At 44.3% G+C, this 27,937-nt stretch overlaps 1 protein-coding gene across 4 annotated transcripts in view; it reads left to right on the top strand.

Moving 5' to 3' along the window:
- PRMT9 (protein arginine methyltransferase 9) overlaps positions 1-27,937 on the top strand; it is a 227,033-nt gene that overhangs the window by 112,984 nt on the left and 86,112 nt on the right. For all 4 annotated transcript variants that reach the window (XM_085641632.1, XM_085641635.1, XM_085641633.1 and 1 more), the window contains one exon: positions 8,675-8,781. In XM_085641632.1, the coding sequence (XP_085497758.1) occupies positions 8,675-8,781 (107 nt within the window). The remainder of the gene's footprint in view (positions 1-8,674; positions 8,782-27,937) is intronic.

Genomic DNA, 27,937 nt, shown 5'->3' with positions numbered 1-27,937 from the left:
CGGAGGGAGCTGTCTTATTCCATGCTGTTCCCTGCGAGGCTAAGGGTAGTGGCAGATGGCAAGGCCTGGTTTTTTGATACACCAGAAGAGGCCTACGAATGGCTCGAGGGATGGCAGCGAGTGGATGGATCCAGGCGATAGGAGAGACGACAACAGCGAAGGGAGGAGGTGGACGCTGGAGAACACAGTTCTGCACAGGAGGAAGATGCTTCACGGAGACGGAGATCGAGGAAAAAGGTCAAGTGGACTCAATTACTTGGGACTCACCGAACTCGGATGCAGAGTAGTTCAAATGGGCGAGGTAAGACAGAGGGCCTTAAACGCGGAAGAGTCGAGAAGGACCAGATGCCACCACCCCCCCCCCCACCCCCCCCCCCCCCCTTGCCCGGGGGAGTGCGGCAGCACGCGGCGGTGATAATGCCAAGCAGCTCTGGTGATTCTTTGAGGTGCGATCGCCTCTGGGGTGGGGATGGACTGTGGACTGCCTCGGAATCCTCGCCCTCACACGCAAGTAATGTTCAGGGGTTTGGGTAATAAGCACTCTGCACGGTTGGCGTGGCGGGTAGTTTGGAATCCGTCTAGCAGGGAGGCAGTGAGGGGGAAGGACTGGGAATGGTTAGATTTTTGTTTTCTTGTTGAGTTTGTAAGGTCACACATAGTCGAGACATCCCTGGACTTTGGTCAACAGAGGCATCAAGCCATTGAAACAACATTATCTCTTATACAATCCCACAAGTATGGCGAACCTAGACTCTTTAGTCCATGATCAGGGGTCCAGTCCTATGACTCAGGTGGCTCCCTTAACCCTTATAACGTAGAATGTGCGTGGCCTGGGGGACAAAATAAAGAGAGGCTTAGTTCTACAATGCCTAAAACGTAGCTCCCCGGTGGTAGCCCTGCTGCAGGGGACGCACCTCACGGGTGCCTCTTGTAGGGCGCTGGACAGGTGGGGGTTTAAGATGGTAGCGCACTCAGAATTTTCCTCAGGCTCCAGAGGGGTGGGTATCTTGGTCCGAAAACAGTCACCACTAATAGTACATAAAATAAAGACAGATGGATATGGTCGTTTTGCGGCCATTTCTGGACAATGGGAAGGGCGAGCTATTGACATAGTGTCAGTGTATGTTCCCCCGGCCCTATATGCTGTCACACTTCTGGCTCTGAGTGCCTTTTTACTTGACCTTCCAGAGGGAGAGCTGCTGATCGGGGGACTTTAATGCAATTATAGACGGGGGCATAGACCGATACCCCGTGAAAACACACCACACGAGTAGTTCGCGCTTGGGGAGCTTTCTAGAGGCGCTGGGACTCACTGACGTATGGAGACGTCACCACCCAACAACACAGCAGTTCACCTTTTACTCTGGGGTCCATAACAGTCTATCTAGAATAGATTATTTATTCGCCACCATGGGCAGTTTGAAAAATGTTGAAAAAGTGGAGATTAGTCCTACGGGCATCTCGGACCACTCCCCAATGTTGTTAACATATACATATTGTCACAAAGTGCGGCAGCGTGTCTACCCCATCTTCCTGGGTTATCTTCAGGTTCCTAAGATCCGAAAAGCTAGCATTGCGGTGACGCAACACTACTTCCAAGACAACGAACACTCGGTCCGCTCTCCGACTACCCTGTGGGAGGCTTATAAGGCAGTTTTCAGGGGACATGCCATTGCGTCCATCACAGGGCATAAACGGGAAAAACAACGGGAACTGAATGATATAGAGCTAGAACTATATAACGCTGAGGCCCGACACACCACCAATCCAACACCGGCTACTTCCCAACACTTGAGTTTAATGCAACAACAATATAGGGAGTATCTTCGGGAAACAACTAAGCTAAGAATGATGGCCACACAACACAGGGTTTACGAAACAGGTGATAAAGCCGGTAAGCTTCTGGCGTGGCTTGACAAAAGGGAGCAGGGGAGAAAATGGATAGGACGACTCCGAACGACGGACGGGCATGAAACGGCTGATCCAGAAACAATAGCACATACCCTGGCGCGACACTTTCAGCAGGTATATGATTCTTCATCAGCGATGTCCTATATAAAAGATATTGGTATGCCCAAGCTCAAACCAGAGGCGGCCTTGGCTCTGGAGGCTGATCTTACGGTGGAAGAATTGTTAGTGGTGATTAGCTCGCTTCAATCTGGGAAAGCGGTGGGACCTAATGGTATACCAATAGAGCTATGTAAGATGGTGGCTGGGACCGTTGCCCCGCACCTGTTACATATGTATAATGATAGTTTGCAGGTGGGTGAACTCCCGTTGGACCAGCGAACAGCCACTAAATAGCAATCCAGAAACCTGGAAAGCCCCCTGAGGATTGCGCCTCATATCGCCCGATATCCCTAATCAACGCAGAGGCCAAAATTCTTGCGAAACTCCTTGCGCTCAGATTGACACCACATCTGACGACACTAATACATCCGGATCAATCCGGTTTCATGCCAGGCAGAAACACGGCTCTAAACCTAAGACTCCTTCACGGGGTGATGGCCCGTATCCCATACATTCAGGAGCCTGCGGTCATACTATCGTTAGACGCACGAATGGCGTTTGATATGGTTGAGTGGACCTACCTATTCGCGGTGCTTCTACATTTGGGCTTTGGCCCTAAATTCTGTGCTTGGGTCCGTCTGCTATACACCAAACCGGTAGCACATGTTACGGCCAACGGCCATATTTCTGGGAGCTTCCCGTTGGCACGGGGCACACGTCAAGGCTGCCCTTTGTCACCACTACTATTTGCCCTAGTACTAGAGCCATTGGCAGCATGGATTAGGTGGGAGCCGATGATCCGGGGTATCAGATGGGCGGATGGATGGGAGGACAGTATCTCCCTTTATGCAGATGATGTGTTATTATATTTGACCTCACCCAGGCGTTCTATACTGGTACTCCTAAATATTTGTGGAATCTTTGGGAGGGCTTCAGGGTACACCATAAATTGGTCTAAATCGGTCCTGTTTGTTTTACATGGTCAACCACCGCATCTCCCAGGGGGGTGCCCATTACAGATCGCAGAGGACACGTTTAAATATTTAGGTATATACATAACACTTAGCCCGGATAATTTCTTTAAACTGAACCTCATGCCGCCCTTGGAATGTTTGAAAAGGGATGCGGTGCATTGGGGAACACTACCACTGACACTACTGGGCAGGGCTGCGCTTTTTAAAATGATAGCGCTCCCTCACTTCCTATACGCACTGGAGAATACGCCATTTCCAGTGCCCCCCAGCTACTTTAAAACGATAGCAGCGCAAGTCGCCACTCTAATGTGGGGGACTAAACCAGCACGCATTGCTCAGGACAAGTTGGTTAAGGGCTGGTATGACGGAGGGATAGCACACCCAAACATACAGTTATATTATTGGGCGGCCCAATTGAAAGTCATTAATCAGTGGATACACGCCCCTCAGGCGGACCCGGCCTTTCAGGCGGACAGGTCGGGACTGGGAACAGACGGTATGCTGTCAGCCCTTTATAATAAAAAGCAGTCCCCCTCATTAATAGGGCCCACAAAGCATACAGTTACAATATGGCACAAAGCACACGCCAAACTGGGGCGCAACGGTTGGGACACCTCCGGAATTGTAAGGGATTCGCACGGTGGGACGCAATTGGTATATCCACAGTGGGGGACATGTGGCACAACGGAAAAGTAATCACATTCGAGCGTCTTTAACAGCAGTACGAGTTGACACCCTCCGAAGCGTTCCGATATATGCAGGTAAAACACGCACTCTAGGCGGCCTTGACACCGGGCGATGAGGTCCCGGAGGCAACCCCGCTGGAGTACTGACTGTTGATAGATTACATGCACAACCGGGCGACCTCTCTCACATATCGGAAACTGGTTAATAACCTGCCTTATCCCACCAAGAGACTTCGGGAAAAATGGGCCCGGGAGGTGGAAGATTTGGACAATACTGAATGGCAGGAGGCACTGGCTTCACCAAGGGAGGTTGGAATTTCTTCAAAACTAAGGTTGGTGCAGCTTAAAATACTGCACCGAACCTACTACACGAGGCTCACATTATACAAAATTGGTACAGCACTGAACCCGTATTGCCTTCGATGTGGGGAGGAAGGCACATTTTATCATACCATGTGGCAATGTCCGAAGGTCACAGAGTACTGGGTTAAGGTGATGAGGACAATATCGCAGGCGGAGGAAGTATCACTAATATCTGAACCCAGGAGATGCTTATTAAATATTTGGGAGCCAAATGATCTTACTCGTACAGCACAGAATTGGGCCACATTGGGGATAATGTTTGCTAAACGCAATATAGTGCAAAAATGGGGCTCAGCAGACGTACCAACACGCAGACTGGTGTAAAGATATGGACTCCGCTATGGTGCCCGAGAAAACTGTATATGTCAGTCGTGGTTGTCCGCAAAAGTGGAACAGGGAATGAGGAAACTGGAATAAATTCAGGGGTTATGTATGTGAACCGCCAAAGGTAATGGAGGAGGAGGACATTGATGATGGAGGAACAGAAACTGGAATGGAGGACTGAATGTGGGGGTGCCTATAATAACTATGATAGGAGGAATGATGGGGTACCAACGTTTCAGGAATGTCACTTACGGAAATGTAACAATTGTGTAAGCTGGGTTTATGACGTGTGTCTTGGTTTTAAGCAATATAATAAAAAAGAATTAAAAAACAAACAAAAGGGTGATAGGATAATAGGCTGATTTTTTTTTTGTTGTGGATACTGAAGTGAAAATTATAGGAAAAGTTATTCTAGAGAGGCTATCAATCTGGGCCAATCAAGAATAATATTTTATATGAACTCCAATATGGGTTTCGGTCTGGCAGGGGCACAGTGGAACAGAATTTAAATTTGTATGTTTTGATCTCCAAATATACTACGGCTAGAAAAGGGTTCAATTCCTCTGGCCTTCATGGACCTCTGCTCAGCCTTTGATGTGGTGAACATCAATAGGTTGTTGCCTGAGCTGGAGTCCATGGTGGTCGATGTGGTCTTGGTCTCTTTCTTCAGAGATCTTCAAATGGGTCTGAGGGGAATGGTAAAATACAGGACGGATGGTGAATGCACTCAGTCTTTTAACATAAAATATGGGTGTTCGACAGGGTTGGATCCTCGCCTCTTTTTCATTTATAATGTAGAAAAATCTCCTGGAAGGGGTGTTGTCCAACAGCCACCTAGACGTCCCAAAGGAAAAGGGTAGACCCGTACCTGTGCTTTTATATGCGATCTATCCATCAATCACAAAAAATCAAGTTTTGTGGTGGTTGGTCCTAAGAATACAAAAACAGCTGAACTTTTAACTCGAGCTTATACTCTACGTAAGGTGGAACATTTTTCCTGGTTGTGGTTCTTAATTTCCAATCTCAGATGCCAACCCTTGATTTAGAAAAAAAAAAAGTAGAGAATCTAAAAAGGGCTATCTCGGGTCGATAAGGCAAAATGCATTCCTATGGCAACATTTGGCAGTGAGATTTGGGGGTTTGCGTCTAGTTACAGTATCCAGGAAACTGAAAATAAGTTTCTTAGGGGTTGGTTATCAGTGGAACAAAGTACTCCAGCTGAAATTATCCATGAAGAAGTGGGCATGAATTTTATCTCAGGTTGTATCTGACTGCACCCACTTTTATTCTGGTGCTCAATTTGGTATAAGGAGGAGCTAGATTTAAATTGATCAATTCTTCTGGATTGTCTGTCCCTAGACAATGCCCTTTGCATACCCTGGCTTGATTATATAAAATCCTCCTTTGAGCAACTAGGGAGGCCTAGTTTATTTTTTGATCCAGAGTCTATTGTAAAAAAGGATGTTTCTTGGATCTGGCAGACGTTCTTCTGTTGGGTGGCAGCCCAACGAGAGTCCACTGCCCTAGCCAAGCAGTCTATGCATACATACATCATGGTTAAATCAGTGAGAGGAATTCAAACGTACCTTTTCCTGGATTTGTCTAAACACCATCGGCGTCTCCTAACCTATTTCAGACTGAGTATTTTTCATCAGCTTCTGTTCCAATAAGGGCAATGATATAAGCCAACTAGTCCGCCCCCATGTATCTGTGATAATCTCGGTATGTGTGATACTGTGCATTTAGTGTTTATCACTCCCAGTCCTCCTCTCTGCTCTCCAAGTACATTAGGCCACTTTTCTTACCATTGAATTTTAGACCGATTTGATCCACCTTTTTATATTTACAATTATCATCGATTCCCAAACAGTGCTTTTTTTTATATCTAGGATTTTGATCTGTGTCTTTAGCGTTAACTTTTTAGTTGTGGGGTAATTTTTTATTATGGCACTATTAAACCTTATGAAAGGCTGTTGTGGTAGTATTGCTCTCAGATGGCTCCCATTTATTGTTTTTTTTATCATATATGGATTTTAAGATGAGTTTAATATTTATTTATGTGTTTCAATGTATACCTATATGATTTTTGTGCAAAATCGAATACAGTTACTTCCTTACTCTCTCCCCTGTCCTCTTATTATTTCCTCTCAGATGGATGTCCTCACTCACCAGCCCACCTCCATAGTCAGGGTGTCCATCTTTGTCTCAGAAACTGGCCTTGCTCCTCCAGTGCATATGCAGCTGCTTGGGCCTCTTAATCAGTGGCTCTTAGCCACCAACCTTTCTCTGGAACTTACACATCACTTGGTGTGCGTGGGTCTAGAACCCATCAACTAACCATATCCCGCTCTGGTCAGCCCTGCTACTACCTCTTCCCCACCTCCAGACAATGCACATGCTGATAGAGAGGTCCATGGCACCAAGGGGAAAGGAACGCAGTTTCGCATCTCTCCCATCTAAGTTAGCACAGTTGCGTTTTTATCTCCTTCTGTGGGCCTAGCCCTCCTGCTGCCATCCTGGAACCTCCAGCAGCATGAGGTGTGCTTCCTTCAGGACTTAAAAACTGTATGTGCTCTGCCTGAACTGGAGATCTAGTTACGGTACCAAGTCACGTTCCCGCCAGAATTAGCACTTAGATGGAAGTGTACTATTGGTTATTGCCACAACTTGAGAGTGGGCAGGATAGTGCACTCCGGGATTACGAGATGCCACACATAGCCAGAAGTTGTCATAGGGTGGGAGGGAGCCTGATAGCCCATTGGCTAGTCACTGCATCATCACCCCCTCCCCTTTCCCCGTGCACTTTCTGGGCATAAATATGGCACCCTGAAGCTCAGATCGCAACGGAAGTTGAGAATAGACCAAAGAAGAACTGCTCTGCTGACCTCTGGACCTCACAAGAGACTGCACCGACTGCTGGACTGCAACTGCCGCACCTTGGGCTAGCAAAGAGAAGAATTGTGACTCATGGAATAGTCTCTCTACAGCCCCAAACCAAAGAAGTGACTCAAAGGGCCAGTCGGCTGACCCCCTGGAACCAGGGCCATTAAAGCTGGAGTATCCCATTCCGGCTAGTCAGTAGCCACATTCTTTGAATCACCGCTGACCACCACTGGGCAACCTAAGACGCCGATCCTTGACAGCCAACGGTTGCACCTGAATCTGCTGGACCTGGGAGGGTCATCTGTGCCAAGAGTGGTCCCCATAGACAGACACCAGCCCTCATCAAAGGATACGCTGGACCCGCTGTGTACGGAGATCGGTATCCCAGCTGCAGCTGGCCTTCTACTGGCTCAAATAGGACCTCAAGGGACACTGACCCCTGTGAGCAAAGTTGCCCCACCTTACCAGTGGACTGAGGAATAACCACAAGGACACCCCCATCGACCGCACAGCACCTAGAGCATCTTTCTGCATCATGACCACTACATTGAAGTCTATGGTGGACTGGATGTAAAGTGTGGAGCTGGACGAGAGACTGCTTTTGTGACCAGGTGACTGTCCAGATACTCCTTATTGGCCCCCTGACCTTCTTCCTGTCAGAATTTGCCCCCCCACTCGGGCCGGAGTAGATGAACACAAACTCTTTCAATCTTTTCAAAAGTTTCTAAACTTCGATTACCAATGCTTGTTTGCGCTTTGGACTAAAAAGCTGAGATTTACGTTTTACTTAAAAATCCATAGCTTCGGAACTGTCTGGGCATATCTGCTCATCTTGGTGTCCAAAATTGATAAAAATATAATCTATTTTTATAAATCGGTGCTGGATTCTTTTTTTGCAGCGTGACTTTTTTTATTCCGTTGTTTGGTGCTTACAAATGCTTTACATTAGTTCCTTTGTTTAAGCCTTCCTGCTCAAAGCCACAGCTACCCAGGGTTGAGCTAAAGGTTTTACAAACAAGCCTGACTGGACCTAAGACCGATTTGCGAGTATATTACACGGTAAGGTCGTACAATACACCACAATCCTCACAATTCTATATTTTGGGTATTTGAGTAAGAGTACCTACGGACAACAAAACCGTTTACCGCTTATTATTATTGTACCATTAACATCTCAGCCTAAGATTCTATACATAGATCGACCAGTATGATGAGTGCATTTTGTTGAGACAAGATAAAAGATCCATTATTTACTATTTAATTGACTGTATTCCCTAAAAGTGGGTAATGTGATGTCGTGAATTGAAACAGTTAATTACAGTTTATTGAAAATGTTATGTTTGTGGTCGCAATGATCAGTGTAAGGCTGTGAGATTGCTCAGTTGTTTTTGACATGATCAATCCTAATATAGCAAATAATGTGTTGTTCCATAGGTCAAGTGTCAAGATGCTGCTTTGGAAGGGTTTGGCCAAGTCATACCTGCAGGAGCGGTTATATTTGGGATGGCAGTACAATGTAAAGAGATACGCCGACATCACAGGTATGTTTGTTTATGTACTTTCCCAAATCGCTAACACTAGGAACATTTGGAATATTTTCAAATGGGAGAAAATGTGGTGTAACAACCAGAGCTGCTGACTTTGGATCTGGGGAAGGGGGTTCGAGTCTCGGCGTCGGCTCAAAATCGTGTGATTCTGGGCAAATCACTTAATCTCCCTGTGTCTACAAAAAACAAGCATTTGCAATGCAATTGGTCACGCCTTTGGGACCTTATAAGCGTTTAGCCATGCATTACATCAGGGAGTCACTGGATAGCTCAGTCAGGAAAAAACAGCGTTAGTGAGTACATGGATCGAGATGACCACCCTAACCAACTCACACAGCTCCTCGACCCCAGGAGCTCCCATTTAAGGGACCTGTATGTAATAATTTCCAGCTGCTGGTAACATTTTTACTCCCACGGGTCCCGCTTCTCCTGTTCTGTTAACCCCACTGCAAGACCCACACCCTGCCTCCCAACACAGGGATTTGATCAAGCGCATCGCTGGTACACACATCTGTAAATTCCTTTTTGCACTACCATCTTGAAAGGCACTGAATTATTGTATAATAAGAAAGATCTAACTCTGTTAATCTGATACACAAAAATAATCTTTGGCCCGCTGCTTTACTCTTCTTACTAAACAAATACATTGAAAACCTTTAGATAAGTTCAAATATATGACTCATGCAACCAGGTGAAGATTTAACAGAAAACAGGAGGATCGATTGTATACATGGAGTACGCGAAGACCAGGCCATATGATAAGTCATGCACCAAGACTGGGTGTCAGGGAGATACTGCCCCATGTACAACTGCTTAAGTTCCACTCTATGCCATGAACATGCAGCTCTAAACAAAGCCCCAAACCCAGGCTCTCTGCCACCTGCTTAAATCAGTCAGTGCTTTAGGAGAACATGGTCAAGCGGAGGGAATGGCAGCGTGGCTGCTCCTTGACCAATGAGGAATGAACAGAAGTCAATAAAGCAGCATTAGGAACACCTTGACTGGACCGGGGAGCGGGAAAAGCGCTCGGCACTGACATATGAGAAATAATGTGGACAGTAAGAGCAAGCAGGGGCAGATGCACAGCTAGGCTAGGGATGGGGTTCACTCATGCTTTTGCAGTCAATGGGTTTGTGAAAAGGCGATTTACAGCTTGTTTGTCACTAGTCTTATCCACTCCAGGGGTGTAGTATAGCCCCTTGCAGCGCATTGGGGGCCTCCAACCCTCCAGGGGCCCCCAGTCACTTAAAGTGGGCCTCATTCAGCTCAAGGCCCATGAGTCTGAGACATGGCAGACTTATGTGCCCCATCACATTCCGCATCTCATATTGCATCACGCCACTGGCCCACTCAAGTTTCAAATATTTTTAAAACCAGTCCGAGCTAGTGAATCAGTGTACGAAATAACAAAACAGCCCGCTAGTAAGAACGAGATCAATGTAGCTTATCATCGCAGCTCTGACCATCGTCATGGAGCTTCCACCCAGCTGCGCATGAACACCTTACACCCCAAGTTTCATTCAAACATTCCTGCGCACAGCCTCCGTTATCCCCAGAGCAGTTTTTACCTGCAGGATAAAAACTGGTACGACACTGCACTGAATTAAAGGAACTCATGAATACACTTTATTTCTTTTAAGACCGTTTACAAGTCCTCTACACAAATCAATACACTGAAATGCGAGGTGATGGGGGATAATTATTAGGGGGACTAACGTCTTGATATTTCCACCAACGCAAAAAAAAAATCAAAACTGCCCCACCCGTCATTCTGTTAGAGAATTTAAACACAAGTAAATAGTAATTGTCTTCTGTCGGCTAAAGGATCGAGACCATGGTATGTACGCGCCTTTCTTTGTACCCTGAATACATTTTCCCTATGCATGGGAGCATGCAGTGTCCGAGAGAGAGCATAATGAATCCTCTGCCTGTTTTGGGTTCAAGTTTCAAAGAAGATCTCGAATTGAGGCACAGCCAGGTACCTGGCTAGAGCCTCACTCGAACTTTCAGTGGCTTGCCCACCTTTCTAAAAAATGCAAGACCTATGGCATTAGAAAGAAGTGTCCTCCATTGTCCCGACTGCTTTAAAAGAGAAATCGCACATCGCTGAATGTGAGCAAAGCACGTTGTGCCTGCAGTAAGAGAACCACAGTAAAGAAAATAGTGCTTACAGACTAAATAACACGTACTGTGTGACAACCGAAGTAAAAGGGCTGGTAGCCATGGGCGGTTACAAATGAAGACAAGGTGGTACTAAGGAGAGACTAGCAAGCCTATTTATGAATCAGAAGCCAGCATTGACGATGGACAATGATACAAGCCAATGGCAAATATAGGCAGAGAGTGGGCGGGGTTTCTATTCCATACTCTAGTACAGCAAGTCTCGCAGAGCAGCGTATGTGCGCTGACTCTAGGCTCGACCTAATGAATGGGTCCTTGTGTAATGTAAGTGATGCTCATGTAAAAGGCTCCAATACCTTCGGGTCGAGTTCTCGCTATATACAACTGCAAAAAACAAATGCACAGTTTATACAAGCCCTTAAGAAGTAGATACTTTGGTAAATGTAAATACATATATTTTTTTTGTTTAGCCCTACTTCTCGTATTTGTGGTGAATGAATGCAGTAGATGGAATTACGTTATAAATTAGATCGTAAGTTAGCAAGGTTTGGGACTGCATCTGATTTTTCTTGCATGACTCAGACCTCTCATCAGTATGAGTGAACGCACTCTTTCGATAAATTTCTGTGATTAATATCTATCATGCCTGGGTTAAACCTGCTGTCTTAGGTTGCACTGTCTTTCCCACAAGGTACTATAAAACTAGGCTGCTGCTAAAGACCAGTTGGCACAACTTGAATTGTTATACTGTGTCTGTCACTTCTTATTTGTATAGTGTGGGGTTTGCGACTTACTTTACCCTTTGCCACTCTGATCTCTCTGGAGTAGGCTGATGTCTGCCTTTGTGGAGTTACCCTACACATGGTGTCTGGAGGGAGTTTGGGGGAATTGAACAGTCATCCTGGTAGGTATGTTGATGTGTTTGTTGGGTGAAGGCTTTTCCTTTGGTGATATACCATGTGTCTGTGTGAAGGTACGGGGGAATTTACAATCCTCAAAACTAATCTGATGAAGCAGAAGCACTGTAAATGGATTATTATACATGTGAATTGTACTCTCTATAATGACTTCAGAAGGATATAAAGCCAAGTTGCCTGTGCCGGATTTCACGCCCCAATTCACAGTTGATGTCCACAGTGAGCATTTAGCATCTTGCTGGCAGTATATGTTGACCCATGTGCTATCTTTGTGGAAAGGCTTGCAGTGGGGGTTTATGTTTGTTCAAATGTCAGCCATGTCTGCTATGGTAGCGTTGTCATTTTTTAGAGTCCCAACAGATCGCTCTGCGGCAGTTACACCTTGCACCCTTGCAAACAACTTTAACATGCTTGTCTCCATAGTACACTGTTTGAGACGCCTCTGTTTTTGTGGGCTGTATTAGTCCAGAGCTGATGTCTCCCTCTAGTATCTTTTTACAGGTCCGTCTGAAAATACACCCTAGTGGGCAGATTTTCCTTGGCCCTTGTGCAAGCACTGGTTTGAACCAACTTACCAGCCTGGGTGGGAAAGAGATACTGTAACCCACCACTTATCTATAGATAACGCTCATTGGGTAACTACTAGTCCTGGCAGGCACCACTGGGAATGAATCTATTTTGATGAGGGTGGCTGGAACACCTTTGCCTGAAGGTGGCGCACACACCAAAAAATCAGGCTGTTATTTTAAATGCCTATATAATGGTAACGCTCTGTTTTAGTACAGGCACATGAATAAATGTAACTGCAGATATGAGCATTATGGTTACCAAAATAAAGGTAGTACATGTCACAAGTATTGTCAAAGCCAGTAGGTCTCACCTTTGAAACCTATTGGCTTGCCAACTGCTTGTAGCAAAGCTGCACAGAATCTGTGATGCTATGCAGCATGTCTAAAGATTTTTTAAAAAAAAGAAGTTTTGGGATGCATTTTGTTGGCTTGCGATCACTTTTTTTTTAGTCACTGATCCGATTAGGATTCCATGCAACGCAATGGTGGTCCACAAACCCTGGTTTTAGTGGAACATTGGCAATAGGCCTCCTTACTAATTGCATGCATGGCGCATAAGAGTTGTAACAAAATGCTCAATCAATCAACTCTGATTTGTAAAGCGCGACTAATGACCGTTGCAGGTATCTAGGCACTGAGTTCTTGTTGTGATCAGTCGGAGAACCAGGTCTTGAGTCCTTTTCTGAATTCAGGGAGAGAGTATGATGTTTGGAGGGGCAGGGGGAGGTCGTTCTAGGACTTGGCGGTCGGGTGGGAGAAGGGTAATACTTCTTGGCCAGATGGCGATAGGTATAGTTTTCCTTGCCAGGTGATATTTTATCTACACCATTCATTCTTGGGTGTAGTAGAGTACTCTTTATTTTTACCAAAATAAAAGCACTGAGTGGACACTGATTTATTGAGGTGTATTAGGGTGCCTTATTTGAGTTCAGAATGTCTAACCATCATCAATCCCTGAGCAAGACTTGCACTGCTCTTCCTCTCTACTCGAGATCCTGTAAGTGTGCTTACACATCTGTGAGTGGTTTTTGGGGGGGTGTTTTGTTTCTTGCTGGATTATTCATTTATTTGGCATTCTAATATGCTGGTTTGTGATCCTGGAATGCAGTGCACGTGCTGGTTATAGTCCTGAATGTAAAGGGAATTTCTGTTGATTCCTTCTGATGGCACTCCAGTATGGTGACTGCTGTCATTGTTTCTTACCCCCTGAAACTACGAATTAATAATTCGCGTGCACATTAATCCCCGAGAAAGCCAGTGTTTAAATATCTGGATCTCTTTAGTTCGCACTGTGAACACCTGGCCCATACCCTCTGAAATCGTTGCAACACCTGCTTGTTTCAGTACGAGTTTGAGGAGTTGCTTCATTAAGTTGTGAAGAAGTATAAACTGTATCCATCTGGGCTGTATGACGGGAACATAACGGGTGGACATGCAGTGCCATTGAGCGCATGTAGGCAGGGAAGTTAAATTGCTGCTTCTGCATTGAGCAGAATCGCAAATGACAATTTAAAGAAAGAAAATCTTTGCACGAAAGTTAATTAATACAAAGGATGAATACATTTCGATTTGGCAACAAAGAAATATAGCCTAGGAGCCCCATGTAAATTAGACACTGCAAAGGATCACATGCTGAAGAACTAACCAGCCAAAAAAACTCGCAAAGTAAAGACCTCATGAGGAAAACCTCAGTAGAAGAAATTATGGAGAGGATCACAACACATTAGCAGCATGAAGAGAGGAAGAACATACACAAATTAAGAATAAATCCTGGTAACTAAAAAATAAATAAAAATTTGTAAACAATACATTTTGTACCTGACACCGCCCCTTTAATTGAAAACAGCAATGCAATACAAATTAGGTCCAGAGTGATGAATATCTACTTCAACAAAGACTTATGTACAAGAATGCATTAACTTTTTTTTATTTTATTTATGAAAGTTTTGTACAGACATAAGCATGTTACATATTATTTCACAGCATCAAATCCCACATTTACCTTACAGCGTTATTACATTGCAGAGCTTAATGGCAAAATATTGCAAAGGTGGGGTGCGTTACATCTTACTAGCTAGCAAACATTACAATACTGTGTTTGTTTCGCTTTCCAAGACTACAAGTGCATGAGCCCTACGATTAGCGGTTGGCTTGTAAGATATGAAGTAGTTACGGGTTTATCCTGCAATACATGCTAAAGTCACGGCATTTCCCAAATACAAAGTGAATATACAGGGCATACTTCGACTAACTGCTACTGCTCAGGAGAGCATATTCCCCAGGGTATAATGAACTAGGTTAGCAATTAGCGTAACATTGGTGGGTTGGTATCTGTTGCTTATGTTTGACTATCTGCAACTGTCCCATCTTTTTCTTGAAGCTAGGTCGTGAAGGGTTCCCAAATATCCTTGGGGCGGGCAGCCATGGTCACAATATCCCAGAATGCAGCAAGGTGCTCTTGACAGTATCAAGTAAATCAAAAGGGAGTGGATCACTAGTCCCAGAGAACCAGGGTGTGCAAGGACAGTAAAGGTACTGTTTTAAAAACCCTCAATCACGTTATAAACGTTTCGGATGTTAGCGGTATATTTTCGTTCTCCGCTTCGTTCTTAGTAACGTGACAGCATCATCATTGGGTTTGCTGATATGCTTTCTCCACCTGGAGATCGTACCACTGGTTGTTTTGGTAGTGATCGTAAATAAAAAATGAGAGTGAATTAGGTGAAGTGTTCAGTGGTGAAAAAAGTTAATTAAAAACCAACAGAGCTAGTAAAAAATCTTTAATTGTACTAGATGTTAGTGAAATTAGTCAGTGTGCACTCAGGGTGAGTTAAGACCCTGTGCATTCTAAGGTGCCATTAAAAAGGTCGACATGTTTCAGCCCTTGTTGTGCCCCGAAGGGTCACGTGGGCTTTCTTCAGGACCTAGGAGGTGAAACAAAGACCTGAATATTCACAGGATCTTTAGGGTGAATTGATTAATGGGTTAATTATTCCCAAAGGTAACTATGCAACTTGAGCCTGTAAGAATAGTTTCAAAGAGTAAGGTGGGGAAGGAAAGAAAAACAGACCTAGTTAAAATAATTTAGTTGTGGAGATAAAAACAGGTTGTCATAACACATTCGTCTGAAACAGACAGCCAACTATACACAGATTGTTCCTTTATATCTATAAGGTTGTCTGCAGCAACTGGAAAATGGCAATTTTTAGATACAAGACACTAAGTGTGTCCCATATTTCTTATGGCAAAATTCGTCCCTCCTTCAGCAACTCGTAAGAGATTTACACATTCCATCTTGTCATATAAGGTGTTGAGAGCGTTCATATGTGATTGTATCAATAATACAACTGGATGTGTAAGGAGACTCATGATTAAATCAGGGTGACGCTACTGACAGCCTTTGTTGTCCTAAACTCGTAAGCGCGTGTTGAAACAGGGGGGAGTCTACTTGAGGAAGTGCAGAGGCGCGTAATCATGGCAGTAGTTATGTATTCATTAAAAATTTTTCACAGATGTCTTAGTCGCGCTCGTATTTTTACAATTAGCTCAGAAGCAGTTAGTTTATATGGGAAAAAGGAGGAGCGGTATAGAGTTACGCAGAGTAGTTGAAGCTTACGTATGAAACTTACAGCAGCTTGTAAAATAGATTGAGCAATAGCTCTGCCTGATGTTACATAGTGCGAGTAAATATAAATCTGACAGGGATATATTGGCGAAAATATATTAATAGCTGATGCTGAAAACGGAGGCTGCGCGTGTGATTTGAAAGGGCTTCCGTACCTGTTTCCCGTTACTGTGGGTAACAGCGGGTGTGGAGTAGGGCGGTCGCTCGCGCTCTAAAAAAATAATAAAAAAGAAACACAGGATTTGAACTGTCACACTTGGACCAAGAAATACATTACGGTTCTGTTGTGAAGTTGAGTCCACCATCTCGCTAACCTCTTCGGCGCTGGACGCGGCTTCTGTGCTGGCTCTGCCCTAGTCGACCCGGTACTGCCGGTAGGACCTCAGAGCTCGCGTTATATCTGATATGGACCGCGTAGAGATAGTCGAAAGACTACTAAGAGATGGGCCACATAGAAATTAGAAAACTGAGCGGCAAGACGTGGTAATTACCGATTCTGTGTAGAAATGGTGACATTGATGCAGATTATTCAGAATTGTACACAAGGTAGTTAAAAAAGGGGAAAAGGTGGTCTTTATGGAAAGAGCGCTCTGAACACGCCTTTAAGTCATTGTCAGCAGCGTGTGTCCTCATACGGGACTACATATGTTCGATCAGGTATATCGACCCTTAAGCTTTTAAGAGGTTGATATATATTTTTGGCCAGATTCTCAAATATTGGCAATGAAGTCTTGGAAGACAGAGGGTCAGAACATCATTTTCTCAATACACTCAACCATGGTATATTGTCATTCAAACCGTGGGTATTCGTTGAAAGTCGATGGACCCATCTTTGTTCTTTTTCGAACAGAACTTTCTCTGCTTGGTTGTTCTTGTTAGCAAGGGTTTCTAGGATTACCCAACGTAGGTCGTTGACAGTATGTCCTTGTTCCAGGAAGTGATTGCTCATCTTCGTAGTGCTTCTCTTGCACTTGACGTTGCTGCGATGTTCGCAGAGTCGTTGTTTTACCTTCCTGCAGGTCATTCCAATGTAGCGCAAGCCGCATGGGCACGTGATCATGTAGATGGCGTGGGTGGTATTGCAGTTGGTGTGCGCTCTTATGGTCCAGTTTAGGTTGGGTAGTAGCTGTAAATGTTTGGTTGCTGTTGTCAGGTGGCAAACTGAGCATGACCCGCACGGAAAGTGTCCTGTGACCGGTGTGTGATGCCAGAGGCCTTGTTGTATCTGCGTGGCTGGTTTTTCCAAAGGTCTTGTGTGTACGAGTATGTCTTTAAGGTTCCTCGTTCTTTTATTTGAGAATCTGGGTTTTGGCCATTTCAAGTTTCCCGAGGTCAGAGTTCGCCAGTTCTTGTTGACGATTTTCTTGATCTCGTTTGACACAGTACTGTAAGTGCTAACACATGTCAGCTGATCCAAGGTGGATTCCTTTACTGTGGTGTCTAGGAGGATCTCTCTTGGCTGGTTCCTTGCCCTTTTCTGGCATTTATTAATAATGTGTATTGGGTAGTCTCTGGTTTGTAGTTTTTCACTTAGTTCCATCGCCTGGCTTTTGTAATCTCTGATGTTGCTGCAATTTCTCCTGAGTCGTAGGAACTGTCCATACGGGAGGTTTTCCCTCAATGGACGTGGGTGAAAACTGTTATATGATAACAGGCTGTTTTTAGCTGTGGGTTTGAAGTAGGTCTTAGTTTTTAGATTTTCCCCTTCGTTGAAGATAGTGACATCTAGGAAGTCGAGTTTGCTGGGATCCGCTGTGTATGTAAATTTCAAGCAGTCATCCCTGGTATTGAGCCATTGGTGGAATTCGCTCAGATCTTCGTTATTTCCTTCCCATATCAAAAGCACGTCATCTATATATCGCTTCCAGAACACGATTTGGCTCAGGAAGGGATTGGAGGGGTCATGGATGTATGTAGTTTCAAAGTTGCTGACATAGAGCCCCGCTACACTTGGCGCAAAGGTACTGCCCATTGAAGTACCGTGGCGCTGTTTATACATGATTTTGTTGTATTCAAAATTTTTTTCTGTAAGTGCTAACCTACAGCACTCAAGTACGAAATGTCTTGGTGTCTTGTGTTCCCATTGTTGGCTGAAGAGAAGGGTCTCTAAGGTCTCCAGGGTTTTCTGTTGCGGGAGGCTCGTGTACAAACTCTCGATGTCAAGTCCCACTAGTAACATTCTGTTCTGTGAGTATTGTAGGTTCTGTAAGTGGTTGAGTAGATCTTTCGTGTCTTTCAAATAGGTGGGAGTTTTTTGTACTAATGGTCGTAAGTAGTAGTCAGCAAATTGTGACAACGGTTCTAGAATAGAACCGATTCCAGAGACAATAGGACGTCCGGGTGGCGGGCGTCGTTCTTTGTGGATTTTGGGTAAAGAATAGAAGTAGGGCATTCTAGGTGTCTTGGTTAACAGAAACTCTGCTTCAGTCTTGGAGACCCAGTTGTTAGTTTCTGCTTCATCGACCATGATGGCAATGGTGTTCTGTAAGCGTTGGGTCGGGTCTGTCCTGATGACTTCGTAGAATTTTTCGTCAGAGAGTAATTCGATGCACTGTTGATGATAGCCTTCTTTACTGAGAAGCACAATGCCACCTCCCTTGTCCGCTTGTTTGATTACTAGCTCTTGGTCATGTCGTAATGTATCTAGTGCTCTTTGTTCTGCATTAGATATGTTCATGAAAGGTCTTCTGGTTTGGTCTTTTAGATCACCCACTTCTTTCATTATGGCCTGTTCGAAGGCTAGTACTTCTACTGGAACTTGGTGGTTAAGTGGGCAGAAGTTGGATTTTTGGCGGAGTGTTGTATCGCCGTCCTTCGTTATTTCTTCTTTTCCATTAAAGAAGGCTTTCAGCTTAATCTTCCTGCAGAATTCAGCCATTTCACACTGGAGTCTAAAGATGTCTACGGGTGGTGTGGGTACGTAACTGAGACCTTTGTTAAGAACATCCTCTTGTTCTTTGGTAAGTCTTACGTTGGTGAGGTTGAAAATCAGGTTGTTGTGCTTGTTCCCGCTTTTGCGCCTGTCATGCTCCTCGTGTGGACTTGATGTTGCTGGTCTGACCAGGTGACCCCTTTGCGTCTTGTCCTGTGGGTTGTCTGGCCTCTCCCTAAAAAAGGCGGCCTATGCGTGTAGTTGGATCCCATGTCAGGCATTACTGGAGGGCCCATAGGTGGAGGACCTGGATAGAAAGGGTTTGCCCATGCTGGAAGGTTGGGGTTGAAAGGAGTAAAGGGCATTTGAGGTGTCTGTGTGCCGAAGTAGGGATTGAACCAGGTGTTTGGTCTTCTTCTGTTTTGGCGTCTGTATTGACCTCTGTTCCTCCTCGGTGTGTAGGATTCTTCTCCACTCCAGTCAGAGCCATTATTCGTTGAACCTGTGCTTGAAATACTTGAGTTGTCAAAGGTGTCATCTGGGATCTTATAATCATCTGCACTGTAGGGGTGCATCTTTTCCATAGAGAATTTTTTCAGATCCTTCCCTAATTTTTGGATCTTGTTCTGTGTGATGTAGTCCTTTGTTTCGTTCATTTCTTTATTGATTTCTTCTAACCTTTTTTTATATACAGTTAGCTGTACCGTGCTCTTGATTTTCGTTTCTAGTATTTGTATTTTGATCGTCAGTTCTTCTGTGAGGCGTGTGGCGGTTTTTATTATGAGAACTAAGTAATCTCGGGTGCACTTCCAAGAGATGGAAGACCAATCTTTTCGGAAGACTAGGTCTTGAAGGAAGATGCGTGGGGCATTGTTTACCCAAAGTCCTCTTGGTGCTGCGTTGGCGCGTAGGTACTCTGTCATGATTACGCCATGGATGGCTGTGCGCACTTGTTCTTTCTTTGTTTCTGATAGCTCATCCCAGTCTGTAGTCTGGGCTAGGGTCTGTGTGATATCTCTGTCATGTAGTAGCGAAGGAAGGGACAGAATCGCATTAATTTCTTCTGTGGAGTAGCTCAAGCCTAGATTCTCGGACATGGTGGCTTACCACAGGCAGTGTCTTGGGTGAAGGACGGAAAAAAAGGGGGGGGGGAGGGGGATCTCCCACAGCTGCACGCTGCTAAATATTATAGTAATCAAACTGGAGGGAGAAGGAAGATATGCTGATCCACTCAGCTTCCTTGTCATAAGTATCAAGTAAATCAAAAGGGAGTGGATCACTAGTCCCAGAGAACCAGGGTGTGCAAGGACAGTAAAGGTACTGTTTTAAAAACCCTCAATCACGTTATAAACGTTTCGGATGTTAGCGGTATATTTTCGTTCTCCGCTTCGTTCTTAGTAACGTGACAGCATCATCATTGGGTTTGCTGATATGCTTTCTCCACCTGGAGATCGTACCACTGGTTGTTTTGGTAGTGATCGTAAATAAAAAATGAGAGTGAATTAGGTGAAGTGTTCAGTGGTGAAAAAAGTTAATTAAAAACCAACAGAGCTAGTAAAAAATCTTTAATTGTACTAGATGTTAGTGAAATTAGTCAGTGTGCACTCAGGGTGAGTTAAGACCCTGTGCATTCTAAGGTGCCATTAAAAAGGTCGACATGTTTCAGCCCTTGTTGTGCCCCGAAGGGTCACGTGGGCTTTCTTCAGGACCTAGGAGGTGAAACAAAGACCTGAATATTCACAGGATCTTTAGGGTGAATTGATTAATGGGTTAATTATTCCCAAAGGTAACTATGCAACTTGAGCCTGTAAGAATAGTTTCAAAGAGTAAGGTGGGGAAGGAAAGAAAAACAGACCTAGTTAAAATAATTTAGTTGTGGAGATAAAAACAGGTTGTCATAACACATTCGTCTGAAACAGACAGCCAACTATACACAGATTGTTCCTTTATATCTATAAGGTTGTCTGCAGCAACTGGAAAATGGCAATTTTTAGATACAAGACACTAAGTGTGTCCCATATTTCTTATGGCAAAATTCGTCCCTCCTTCAGCAACTCGTAAGAGATTTACACATTCCATCTTGTCATATAAGGTGTTGAGAGCGTTCATATGTGATTGTATCAATAATACAACTGGATGTGTAAGGAGACTCATGATTAAATCAGGGTGACGCTACTGACAGCCTTTGTTGTCCTAAACTCGTAAGCGCGTGTTGAAACAGGGGGGAGTCTACTTGAGGAAGTGCAGAGGCGCGTAATCATGGCAGTAGTTATGTATTCATTAAAAATTTTTCACAGATGTCTTAGTCGCGCTCGTATTTTTACAATTAGCTCAGAAGCAGTTAGTTTATATGGGAAAAAGGAGGAGCGGTATAGAGTTACGCAGAGTAGTTGAAGCTTACGTATGAAACTTACAGCAGCTTGTAAAATAGATTGAGCAATAGCGCTGCCTGATGTTACATAGTGCGAGTAAATATAAATCTGACAGGGATATATTGGCGAAAATATATTAATAGCTGATGCTGAAAACGGAGGCTGCGCGTGTGATTTGAAAGGGCTTCCGTACCTGTTTCCCGTTACTGTGGGTAACAGCGGGTGTGGAGTAGGGCGGTCGCTCGCGCTCTAAAAAAATAATAAAAAAGAAACACAGGATTTGAACTGTCACACTTGGACCAAGAAATACATTACGGTTCTGTTGTGAAGTTGAGTCCACCATCTCGCTAACCTCTTCGGCGCTGGACGCGGCTTCTGTGCTGGCTCTGCCCTAGTCGACCCGGTACTGCCGGTAGGACCTCAGAGCTCGCGTTATATCTGATATGGACCGCGTAGAGATAGTCGAAAGACTACTAAGAGATGGGCCACATAGAAATTAGAAAACTGAGCGGCAAGACGTGGTAATTACCGATTCTGTGTAGAAATGGTGACATTGATGCAGATTATTCAGAATTGTACACAAGGTAGTTAAAAAAGGGGAAAAGGTGGTCTTTATGGAAAGAGCGCTCTGAACACGCCTTTAAGTCATTGTCAGCAGCGTGTGTCCTCATACGGGACTACATATGTTCGATCAGGTATATCGACCCTTAAGCTTTTAAGAGGTTGATATATATTTTTGGCCAGATTCTCAAATATTGGCAATGAAGTCTTGGAAGACAGAGGGTCAGAACATCATTTTCTCAATACACTCAACCATGGTATATTGTCATTCAAACCGTGGGTATTCGTTGAAAGTCGATGGACCCATCTTTGTTCTTTTTCGAACAGAACTTTCTCTGCTTGGTTGTTCTTGTTAGCAAGGGTTTCTAGGATTACCCAACGTAGGTCGTTGACAGTATGTCCTTGTTCCAGGAAGTGATTGCTCATCTTCGTAGTGCTTCTCTTGCACTTGACGTTGCTGAGATGTTCGCAGAGTCGTTGTTTTACCTTCCTGCAGGTCATTCCAATGTAGCGCAAGCCGCATGGGCACGTGATCATGTAGATGGCGTGGGTGGTATTGCAGTTGGTGTGCGCTCTTATGGTCCAGTTTAGGTTGGGTAGTAGCTGTAAATGTTTGGTTGCTGTTGTCAGGTGGCAAACTGAGCATGACCCGCACGGAAAGTGTCCTGTGACCGGTGTGTGATGCCAGAGGCCTTGTTGTATCTGCGTGGCTGGTTTTTCCAAAGGTCTTGTGTGTACGAGTATGTCTTTAAGGTTCCTCGTTCTTTTATTTGAGAATCTGGGTTTTGGCCATTTCAAGTTTCCCGAGGTCAGAGTTCGCCAGTTCTTGTTGACGATTTTCTTGATCTCGTTTGACACAGTACTGTAAGTGCTAACACATGTCAGCTGATCCAAGGTGGATTCCTTTACTGTGGTGTCTAGGAGGATCTCTCTTGGCTGGTTCCTTGCCCTTTTCTGGCATTTATTAATAATGTGTATTGGGTAGTCTCTGGTTTGTAGTTTTTCACTTAGTTCCATCGCCTGGCTTTTGTAATCTCTGATGTTGCTGCAATTTCTCCTGAGTCGTAGGAACTGTCCATACGGGAGGTTTTCCCTCAATGGACGTGGGTGAAAACTGTTATATGATAACAGGCTGTTTTTAGCTGTGGGTTTGAAGTAGGTCTTAGTTTTTAGATTTTCCCCTTCGTTGAAGATAGTGACATCTAGGAAGTCGAGTTTGCTGGGATCCGCTGTGTATGTAAATTTCAAGCAGTCATCCCTGGTATTGAGCCATTGGTGGAATTCGCTCAGATCTTCGTTATTTCCTTCCCATATCAAAAGCACGTCATCTATATATCGCTTCCAGAACACGATTTGGCTCAGGAAGGGATTGGAGGGGTCATGGATGTATGTAGTTTCAAAGTTGCTGACATAGAGCCCCGCTACACTTGGCGCAAAGGTACTGCCCATTGAAGTACCGTGGCGCTGTTTATACATGATTTTGTTGTATTCAAAATGGTTTTCTGTAAGTGCTAACCTACAGCACTCAAGTACGAAATGTCTTGGTGTCTTGTGTTCCCATTGTTGGCTGAAGAGAAGGGTCTCTAAGGTCTCCAGGGTTTTCTGTTGCGGGAGGCTCGTGTACAAACTCTCGATGTCAAGTCCCACTAGTAACATTCTGTTCTGTGAGTATTGTAGGTTCTGTAAGTGGTTGAGTAGATCTTTCGTGTCTTTCAAATAGGTGGGAGTTTTTTGTACTAATGGTCGTAAGTAGTAGTCAGCAAATTGTGACAACGGTTCTAGAATAGAACCGATTCCAGAGACAATAGGACGTCCGGGTGGCGGGCGTCGTTTACCAGGGATGACTGCTTGAAATTTACATACACAGCGGATCCCAGCAAACTCGACTTCCTAGATGTCACTATCTTCAACGAAGGGGAAAATCTAAAAACTAAGACCTACTTCAAACCCACAGCTAAAAACAGCCTGTTATCATATAACAGTTTTCACCCACGTCCATTGAGGGAAAACCTCCCGTATGGACAGTTCCTACGACTCAGGAGAAATTGCAGCAACATCAGAGATTACAAAAGCCAGGCGATGGAACTAAGTGAAAAACTACAAACCAGAGACTACCCAATACACATTATTAATAAATGCCAGAAAAGGGCAAGGAACCAGCCAAGAGAGATCCTCCTAGACACCACAGTAAAGGAATCCACCTTGGATCAGCTGACATGTGTTAGCACTTACAGTACTGTGTCAAACGAGATCAAGAAAATCGTCAACAAGAACTGGCGAACTCTGACCTCGGGAAACTTGAAATGGCCAAAACCCAGATTCTCAAATAAAAGAACGAGGAACCTTAAAGACATACTCGTACACACAAGACCTTTGGAAAAACCAGCCACGCAGATACAACAAGGCCTCTGGCATCACACACCGGTCACAGGACACTTTCCGTGCGGGTCATGCTCAGTTTGCCACCTGACAACAGCAACCAAACATTTACAGCTACTACCCAACCTAAACTGGACCATAAGAGCGCACACCAACTGCAATACCACCCACGCCATCTACATGATCACGTGCCCATGCGGCTTGCGCTACATTGGAATGACCTGCAGGAAGGTAAAACAACGACTCTGCGAACATCGCAGCAACGTCAAGTGCAAGAGAAGCACTACGAAGATGAGCAATCACTTCCTGGAACAAGGACATACTGTCAACGACCTACGTTGGGTAATCCTAGAAACCCTTGCTAACAAGAACAACCAAGCAGAGAAAGTTCTGTTCGAAAAAGAACAAAGATGGGTCCATCGACTTTCAACGAATACCCACGGTTTGAATGACAATATACCATGGTTGAGTGTATTGAGAAAATGATGTTCTGACCCTCTGTCTTCCAAGACTTCATTGCCAATATTTGAGAATCTGGCCAAAAATATATATCAACCTCTTAAAAGCTTAAGGGTCGATATACCTGATCGAACATATGTAGTCCCGTATGAGGACACACGCTGCTGACAATGACTTAAAGGCGTGTTCAGAGCGCTCTTTCCATAAAGACCACCTTTTCCCCTTTTTTAACTACCTTGTGTACAATTCTGAATAATCTGCATCAATGTCACCATTTCTACACAGAATCGGTAATTACCACGTCTTGCCGCTCAGTTTTCTAATTTCTATGTGGCCCATCTCTTAGTAGTCTTTCGACTATCTCTACGCGGTCCATATCAGATATAACGCGAGCTCTGAGGTCCTACCGGCAGTACCGGGTCGACTAGGGCAGAGCCAGCACAGAAGCCGCGTCCAGCGCCGAAGAGGTTAGCGAGATGGTGGACTCAACTTCACAACAGAACCGTAATGTATTTCTTGGTCCAAGTGTGACAGTTCAAATCCTGTGTTTCTTTTTTATTATTTTTTTAGAGCGCGAGCGACCGCCCTACTCCACACCCGCTGTTACCCACAGTAACGGGAAACAGGTACGGAAGCCCTTTCAAATCACACGCGCAGCCTCCGTTTTCAGCATCAGCTATTAATATATTTTCGCCAATATATCCCTGTCAGATTTATATTTACTCGCACTATGTAACATCAGGCAGCGCTATTGCTCAATCTATTTTACAAGCTGCTGTAAGTTTCATACGTAAGCTTCAACTACTCTGCGTAACTCTATACCGCTCCTCCTTTTTCCCATATAAACTAACTGCTTCTGAGCTAATTGTAAAAATACGAGCGCGACTAAGACATCTGTGAAAATTTTTTAATGAATACATAACTACTGCCATGATTACGCGCCTCTGCACTTCCTCAAGTAGACTCCCCCCTGTTTCAACACGCGCTTACGAGTTTAGGACAACAAAGGCTGTCAGTAGCGTCACCCTGATTTAATCATGAGTCTCCTTACACATCCAGTTGTATTATTGATACAATCACATATGAACGCTCTCAACACCTTATATGACAAGATGGAATGTGTAAATCTCTTACGAGTTGCTGAAGGAGGGACGAATTTTGCCATAAGAAATATGGGACACACTTAGTGTCTTGTATCTAAAAATTGCCATTTTCCAGTTGCTGCAGACAACCTTATAGATATAAAGGAACAATCTGTGTATAGTTGGCTGTCTGTTTCAGACGAATGTGTTATGACAACCTGTTTTTATCTCCACAACTAAATTATTTTAACTAGGTCTGTTTTTCTTTCCTTCCCCACCTTACTCTTTGAAACTATTCTTACAGGCTCAAGTTGCATAGTTACCTTTGGGAATAATTAACCCATTAATCAATTCACCCTAAAGATCCTGTGAATATTCAGGTCTTTGTTTCACCTCCTAGGTCCTGAAGAAAGCCCACGTGACCCTTCGGGGCACAACAAGGGCTGAAACATGTCGACCTTTTTAATGGCACCTTAGAATGCACAGGGTCTTAACTCACCCTGAGTGCACACTGACTAATTTCACTAACATCTAGTACAATTAAAGATTTTTTACTAGCTCTGTTGGTTTTTAATTAACTTTTTTCACCACTGAACACTTCACCTAATTCACTCTCATTTTTTATTTACGATCACTACCAAAACAACCAGTGGTACGATCTCCAGGTGGAGAAAGCATATCAGCAAACCCAATGATGATGCTGTCACGTTACTAAGAACGAAGCGGAGAACGAAAATATACCGCTAACATCCGAAACGTTTATAACGTGATTGAGGGTTTTTAAAACAGTACCTTTACTGTCCTTGCACACCCTGGTTCTCTGGGACTAGTGATCCACTCCCTTTTGATTTACTTGATACTTATGACAAGGAAGCTGAGTGGATCAGCATATCTTCCTTCTCCCTCCAGTTTGATTACTATAAGCTCTTGACAGTATGCCATATACTGTACCCAAGTAAGAATGCAAACTTTGAAAACAATTAGAGGGACTGTTTGTACATTACTATGCTTAACTCTGACGCAGATTTTATTCCACTGCAAAATAAAATAAGCTTATGAGCCACTACAAAAGATTTGACGGATTCACCCAAAAACCTAGGATTTGTACAAGAATCAATAAACAAATGCTTAATTTGTTCTCTTTGGCCAAAGAATTCTGGAGAACGAAGGGAGAAGATCTAAGGGTTTCCTAGCCTGGCAAATTCATCTCTCACATATTGAACCAAGGAATTTGCAGGCCATTCTCCAGAATGAGACAGTCTAAAATAACCCAACAAGTAAAAGATTTCTCAGGATTTGATTAAATCGAGAATCAAAGTGCCAATGAACGGAATTTAATATTGTCCGTAATGTAAGAAATGCCCAACTCAGAATGGCAAACCCCGCTAGTAGTGCTGAACAGAACCGACAATAGTCTACCTAAAAAGGCATTTCCAGCCTTTGGATTCTTGTGGCATCTACTGGCTCCCAGAGTTCGGGATGTTTAATAAACCTAAATTATGCCAAGCCATGTATAGTTCCCCTACAAACCTTATTTTGTCATCAGCTTCACACTCTGAACGTAATCTTCTTGCCTCTGCCCATAGCAAACGCTCCATGTACATAGCCTCCAGTGCCCCCACCTTATTCTTTAAGTGTGTTTGGTACCAGTGACGTCTTATGGAGGAGGAGCACCTTATTGGTTCATAAACTGCATGCCCTACAGACAAGCAGACATGTAGTGGAAGTCAGGGTAGGCGGCGTGACTCTTAACACAATGGAGGGCAAGCTCCAGGCTTTCCTGCCCTTCTACCAATCTCTCTATAGGGCTGACAAACTTGATGCCTCCAGTAGAGACTTTTCTGAACTCCATCACCCTCCCTAAGCTCTCTGCATCCGCGAAGCTCGCCACCCCCTTAGTGGAGGATGAAATTCCCACAGCCACAGGCCAACGCAAGAGGTCTAAAGCGCCCGGTCAGGACAGATTGATCCTGCTGTTCTTGAAGTGCTTTGCATCCCAACTCCTTCCAATCCTCACAACCCTCTTCAACTCTTTTAGTGTGGATAGAGGGCCATCTCCCTGTATGACAGAGGCTTTCATCGTGCATGTAGCCATACTGGGCAGGGACCCCTGCTGCTCCTACTTCCCGATATCTCTCCCAAACGTAGCCTTAAAACTCTTTGCTAAAGTCCTAGCTAATTGCCTCTATGCTG

Source organism: Triturus cristatus, chromosome 2_2, assembly GCF_964204655.1.
Source record: "Triturus cristatus chromosome 2_2, aTriCri1.1, whole genome shotgun sequence".
Classification (NCBI taxonomy): domain Eukaryota; kingdom Metazoa; phylum Chordata; class Amphibia; order Caudata; family Salamandridae; genus Triturus; species Triturus cristatus.
The sequence above is the reverse complement of the archived record's forward strand: the minus strand, read 5'-3'. Positions and strand labels throughout refer to the sequence as shown.